The sequence below is a fragment of the Lygodium microphyllum genome, chromosome 6 (genome assembly GCF_053477565.2).
Source record: "Lygodium microphyllum isolate KBCC chromosome 6, Lygodium_microphyllum_v1.1.10, whole genome shotgun sequence".
Lineage (NCBI taxonomy): Eukaryota > Viridiplantae > Streptophyta > Polypodiopsida > Schizaeales > Lygodiaceae > Lygodium > Lygodium microphyllum.
This window is the reverse complement of record NC_141140.1, coordinates 104,309,147-104,315,717: the sequence shown is the minus strand read 5'-3', so window position 1 is coordinate 104,315,717 and position 6,571 is coordinate 104,309,147. Positions and strand designations below refer to the sequence as shown.

The window sequence follows — 6,571 nt, the reverse complement described above, 5'->3', positions numbered from 1 at the left end:
TTGTTTGTACTTTAGATGGCTTTACAAAGGTGGCGCGGTTCCTGACAGAGGTAATATTGTGGGTTCCGCGGGTTGTTCGTTCCCAGGGAAGTCCTGCCCCCTGGCGTTTATTCAAAAAAGAATATAATTATTTTTGGAAATTTCCGTTTATCCCCTTGCATGTGGCGCTGGCATGATGATGAAGACTGAGAGGTGTGTTCACCCGTGTATGTGGCGATGGCATGATGATGAAGAACACAGGCATGTAGGCTGGGCCTTATCGGGGATCTACTCTGTAGCTTCTCTCTCTCTCTCTCTTTCGCTCTGTATCTCTCTCTCCTCCCCCTTCTCTCTCATTCTCATATCACATCACAGTTTTGTGGGGTTTGTCAGCTGCGCGTGTAGGCGTGCGCGAGCATTTGTTTTCCCATTTCTCTGCTTCCCCATTCTTCCTTTCTTCCCTGTTTTTTTTTTTTTTTTTTTTGTTGCTTTGACTATTTTTATTTTCACTTGTTTTTATTATTCTGTTTTTCTCCCCCTCTTCCCCCCTCCTCTCTTTCTTTCTCTCTCTCTCTCTCTGTCTGTGTGTCTGCGCAGCTTCCATGGCGCCTCACCCTGCCCTTCTTCTTCTTCTTCCTCTTCCTCCTCTCCTCGCACCTTGCCCTCTCCCCCACCGGATTTCCTAAAGTGAGAGATCCAACCGCCCTCCTGCACACAGAAGACGAACGGAAACCTACCGTGATTCAGAGACGGAGTAAGGCGCATTCCAGGGAAGCATGGCCTGCCTCAAGCTTGGCTCCAAGCCTGATGGATTTCAACGCCGTGGCCAGGCATGGTCAGTATCAAACTTTCCTTCGATTTCCCCAAGTTTTTGTCGAATTTGGAGAAAAGCTGTGTTTCTTGCCGCAAAACCCTTTCCGATCGTTATTTTAGCTATAGTGCGATTTACCTGACCTACAGACGAAGCTGTCAGCCATAATATGGCTGAAAATTGGACCAAAACAATATGCCAGAAGACAACCACGACATGTTTGACATTCGCTCCACGGTTACATCACCTGCTTTAGAAGAGCGTTACTTTCTTGGTGCAACAGTGTTTCGATAAGAAATGCAGCTGAATAGCTAATGAGATCACAGGCTTTACAGGGAGCAGAATACATGCTGTCCAATAATTTCATCATTGACTTAGTTGTTCTTAGTCATTGTTTTCGAGATGACCCCAGTTTTGATGCGGCACATGCCTGCGTCGCTTGTAAGGCCTTGCTTCGTAGATTTGAAAGACGTCTCAAGATTCGCAGGAGAATCTGGCAATTTCAGTTCTTGTAGTAAGTTCGGTGGAAAAGAGGTCCTGTATGTGCTGTAATCTGGTTGTAGGAATCTGTTTAGGAAAGACTACAGTCGCATGTCTCCCTACCTCTAGCTGAGAGGTGTATATTGAGGCAGAGGCTCCGTATCTGTTCTAGGCTAAGCTGCATATCTGTGGCTCTTTGGTAGTTTGTTTTGTTTTTGGTCTATATGATTAGATTCGGATAATAAGAAGCTGGCGAACCTATTTGATACAATTGTGCAGGTTCTGTACATCTGGACTTCCAAGTGATGTGATAATTGAAGTTGAGGAGATGTCTTTTCACCTACACAAGGTAAACCAGCAACATATCTCCAACATACAGTGTTAGATGCGTGAACTTAGCTCCTGAAAATTATCTTGTTGCTATGTTTGTCATGAAGCTCAGTTGTAAATGCCTGTAAGTGTATAGTGCAACCTTAATGGTTAAATTTCTTGTGTGTATTGTGTAGTTTCCACTCGTTTCCAGGAGTGGAAAGCTTGCTAGGCTTATGGAAGAGCACTTGGATGTTGAGAATGAAGAAGAGATGCTGCATTTGCAACTTCCTGAAATACCTGGGGGCCCAGATGCATTTGAACTCAGTGCAAAATTCTGCTATGGTGTCAGGCTGGAGTTGACTGCAGCAAATGTAGTTCCACTGAGATGTGCAGCTGAATACCTTGAAATGACTGAGGAATTTGGGGAGGGGAACTTGATTGCTCGAACAGAGGGCTTTCTCAACCAGGTTGTACTTCGGAATTGGAAGGAATGTTCACGGGCATTGCATAGCTGTGAAAGTGTGCTTCCACAGGCAGAGGAACTTGGAATTGTTAACATGTGCGTGGATGCTATAGCCATGATGGCTTGTACAGATCCAACACTCCTTGGATGGCCCATGCAAAACAGCTCTATGCAAAGTCCAGGGGGTAGCTTTTTGTGGAATGGTATCAGCACAGGAGCAAAACCAAAGAAGTCCCGCACAGATTGGTGGTATGAAGATATATCTGTGTTGAGCCTTCCACTTTACAAGAGAGTCATAATGGCAATGGAGGCTAGAGGCATTAAACCAGAGAGCATTGCTGGGGCTCTCATGCATTTTGCGAGGAGGTACCTTCCAGCTTTGAACAAACGCCAGGGAACAAAGGATGGGAGCAGCAGGTTTGGATCAATTTCTCTTGCATCAATTCCATCTGAGAGTGATCAAAAGGTAATTTTAGAGGTTATTGAAAGCCTCTTGCCTGTGCAAAAGGGGGTTGTATCAACAAAGTTTCTTTCTGGTTTGCTACGAAGTGCGATGATTTTGAATGCAAGTCCCGACTGTAAGAGCAACTTGGAGAGGAGAATTGGTTCACAGCTTGAACAAGCTAGCTTGGAAGACTTGCTATTGCCCAACTTATCATATAACTCTGAAACCCTCTATGATATTGATTGTGCCCAACGGATTTTAGATCATTTTCTTCTCCTTGATCAGTCTGGTGGAATGATATCATCGCCAAGCTCTGTTGATGATGGAAATTTGATAAGTTCACCCTCATTGACACCAATGATGATGGTGGCTAGGCTGATGGATGGGTACTTAGCAGAAGTTGCTCCAGATGTTAATTTGAAGCTTTTGAAATTTCAATCTCTTGCAGAGGCACTTCCAGATTACTCGAGAATATCAGATGATGGGCTTTATAGGGCGATTGACATATATCTGAAGGTGCAGTTTGTCTCTACTCCCCACAATCTTATCATGTTTTATGATTGGCATTTAAAATTCCATCCTCTTTTTAGTTTACTTCTTTTTGTTGAGCTTGAAAGCTGACTTTTTGGCTGCTTCACTCGAGATGTACCATTTTCGTATTTATTTTGCTTTCCAGTAGTGGGGCTAATGCAAACACAGTCTGTGTGTTGACTAAGCTTTTCCTTTAGCTTGGCATAAAGAGAGCAAGTTCAGTAGCGAGGGCATGAAGAAAGCATATGCACATAAAACTTACCAAATGAGATGTGGCACCTTGTGTTTATGATTGCAGCTGCTGGCAATGAACGGCCAAATTTCAAGCTGTACATGTTTATGCTTTGGATCTAATCATATATAGTGCCAGGATAAATGGCAGGTTATTTTCTGTAAGCATAGGCAGTTATGAATTCACTAATGGCAATAGATGGCACTCCAACTGGTAGCATCCTTTTTAAGAAAATGGTTGTCCAATATTGGTATTCAAGGAAAGGGGTAGGGGAAGGGTAGTGATGTTTTATAGAATACGACTTTGAGAGATACATGGAAGGAAAAATCCATTCATGGGAGACTTCTTGAATTTATTTCAATGTGAATTATGATGCTACTGAAGGTAATGTGCACTGATATCTGGCACCACATGCCAACTTTCCTAATTTTTTGAGTTTCATAATACAATCAGTTGGTTCAGTTTTTGTGGCTGAATTATTGTTTGCTTCTTGTTGCAATCAATTTGTAAACGATCTGTTTTATGTGTAATTTTGACTGTAAAGGAGAGTGTCAGCTCATCTACTCCTGTTTGATTCTTGAAGGCCCATCCTTGGCTTAAAGAGGAAGAAAGAGAACAATTATGTCGGCTGATGGACTGTCAAAAGCTTTCACTGGAAGCATGTACTCATGCAGCACAAAATGAGCGCCTTCCTCTGCGAGTCGTTGTGCAAGTCCTGTTTTTTGAGCAATTGCAACTCCGTACAGCTATTGCAAGCTGTTTTATGGTTTCCGACAGTTCTCGTCCTTTGCGTCATCAAGCAGCAAATGAAGGACCTGTACCAGTGCCTTTGCGTGGGGAGGGATGGGCCAATGCTCTTCGTGACAATCAGGCACTGAAAGTGGATATGGATAACATGAGACTGCGGGTGAGTGACCTTGAAAAAGAGTGCTCTGGAATGCGTGAAGAGATTGAAAAGCTGGGCAAAGTACGAGGACATTGGCGGATGGTCTCAAAAACTTTTGGGGGCAGATTCAAGTCTCATATCTGCAAGACGAAGGAAAGTGCTGTGCAGGACCAGAGTGACATAGGTGTTGGTTCAGGCAACCCCAGCCATTCAAGGCGATCAAGACATCACAGAAGCACCTCTCTCAGCTAGTCATACTTGGGGTGGTGGAGAGTGGCTCGAAGGACTCACAAGGGTTTGCGATTTACTGGAGTGGCTCAATTATGATATTAGATGGGATGATTCAAATTTTGAGCAGTGAAGTTCTGCAATTGTCTGGGCTTCTTGGAATTGAGTCAAAGCAGCTAGGGTTCCTGGAATGCGCTCATCATCGATTTGGGTACATTCTATTTTAAGCCTCGAGTCCATGTTGTCAACACAGCTCTAAGAAGTCAAGGACAGGTGTCAAGTCACAAGCGTTTGCTTGCTTGCCTAACCAAATTCACCGAGGCTGCATTTTCTTATGTGAACACAAAATTCTTGTTTATTAGGGCGATGAAGTTTTAGTGTTGGAAGTGGATACTGGAAGATTAATGTAGGTGGGTTGTTGGTTGGAACCACCTTAGGCATCCAAAGGTATCCTAGGCATCACAGAAATACCTCTCTCAGCTGACCTTAAATTCATTGCCGAGAGTAACAGAAGGCCTCTGTAATTCTTGTACTGGTACTTTTTGGGAAATTGATGACTCAAATTTTGAGCAGCATGGCTCTGGAATTGTCAGAGCTTCTGCAATTTCAACAAGTGTTATCCTTATTGACTTTGGGTCATTTTGAATCTCACTTTTCTGATTCTCCTGTTCCTGTTGACAGTTTAGCTATATTGCATTACCTTTAAAAAGTCAAAAGTACAGTTAGGGTCATTACTTGGACTCTTTCAAATGAACAAAAATCATGTAGGGTGATTCTTTCACCCATTATTGGAGGGATAAAAAAGCGTGCTCAGTAAGCTGCTTGGATCATTGGCATTAAAGGTTCAATCAATGGATTTAGACATTGAATTTTTGGCAGGACTTTTTCAGAGCACTAAAGTTTATTCAAGGCTAGGCATAAATTCTGTGAAAGTCAAGTGCAGGAGAAATTAGTCTGTTTGTTAGGTGTGAACAGCATGTGTCATGTATCAGTTTTGTGTAGTGGGCCAGGTAGTAGATGTGGCAATATGCAATCTTAAGGCAGGTGTTGTTGCATCAGAGGCAGGTCCAGTTAATGAATGAAGACAGCATTTGTCATGTACCAGTTTTGACGCGAAAAGATAATAATATTTCTGATAAGAAAAAAAAAAGGCTTTTACAACATATCAAAGGTCATAGAGATCAATCAACGTTTCCTACTACCCTTAAATTTCCTTTCCACCTCCCAAAACCAAGAGTTCTTATATACAATATCCAGCCAGCTAAATGAAACCTTGGTGTCCTCAAAAACCAGCCGAATTCGGGCTTCCCACCAAAAGGTTAAAATATGACATCTTAGATGATGGAAGACTTAGCTGTTTCTATTGCCAATATGAGAACCACGGAGCCCCAAGACACATATTTTGATCAACTATTCTTCATTGCCGTTGACATTGAAATGTTTAAGGGCTTCCATCTAGACCATATGTGAAATGCACCCATTCCGAAAAATGTGACGAATCGATTCTAAGGTGCCACATTTATATTTGCCTTCCAAAATTTCGCGTTTGGCAAGCTTCTTATGAAAGAGAAGCTCCCATCAGCATTCACCCAAGAAGATGCGATCTTTAAATGGTAGATCCTGACACCAATTAATGGACCAAATTTGGGAGAACTCATTGGCCGTTAGATTGATGCCCCAACAAAGGTTGATTTTGTTACTAAGAGAGGTTAACTGTCTAAGTTTGCGCAGAGCCTTAGTGGTGAGCAAGGATGAGATGCTTTTGTCATTGAGTGCCAGGGTTGGAAAGGGATTGAGATTTTTGGTGACCCCAGCCTGGATGTTAGCACTATTGATGAAGCGTGCTAAAACCTCCCAATAGACCCTAAAGTGGGCAGATAGACTCCATATCCTTTGAGCATTATGAAATGTCAAAAAGATGACTTGATGATCGAGCCAATGACTAGTTCTGTGACATCCTTTCTTGGCAAGAGACATTCTCCTTCTACCAACAACCTTTGCAAGTGGGGGTGTAAAAGCCCATGCCCACGCTTATATTTCTCCCAGCATTCCTTGCAAAGTATCTTAACCCAAGAACCAATCAATGAAGCAACAAGACCCTGAGATTTAACTTTCATTATGGCATGTGTGGTGAGTAAATCCTCATCATCCAACCCCCAAGATTGGCACCATTTACGATTACTCTCTTGCAGCAATAGGCAAAG

The 6,571-nt window shown here is 42.7% G+C and overlaps 1 protein-coding gene across 1 annotated transcript; it reads left to right on the top strand.

Moving 5' to 3' along the window:
- Positions 1–216: 216 nt before the first annotated feature.
- LOC148034895 (Phototropic-responsive NPH3 family protein) lies at positions 217–5,033 on the top strand. The gene is made up of 4 exons (XM_087679841.1): positions 217–814; positions 1,550–1,619; positions 1,777–3,006; positions 3,837–5,033. Exons 1-4 carry the CDS (start codon positions 756–758, stop codon positions 4,389–4,391), a joined length of 1,914 nt encoding a protein of 637 aa, XP_087535967.1. The 5' UTR covers positions 217–755; the 3' UTR covers positions 4,392–5,033.
- The last annotated feature ends 1,538 nt before the right edge of the window (positions 5,034–6,571 follow it).

Bases quoted from the DNA above. Each gene is read 5' to 3' on its own strand.
- LOC148034895 (XM_087679841.1), top strand. From the start codon at position 756: ATGGCCTGCCTCAAGCTTGGCTCCAAGCCTGATGGATTTCAACGCCGT. The intron at 815-1,549 runs GTCAGTATCAAA...ACAATTGTGCAG, and splicing joins CAACGCCGTGGCCAGGCATG to GTTCTGTACATCTGGACTTC. The intron at 1,620-1,776 runs GTAAACCAGCAA...TGTATTGTGTAG, and splicing joins TGTCTTTTCACCTACACAAG to TTTCCACTCGTTTCCAGGAG.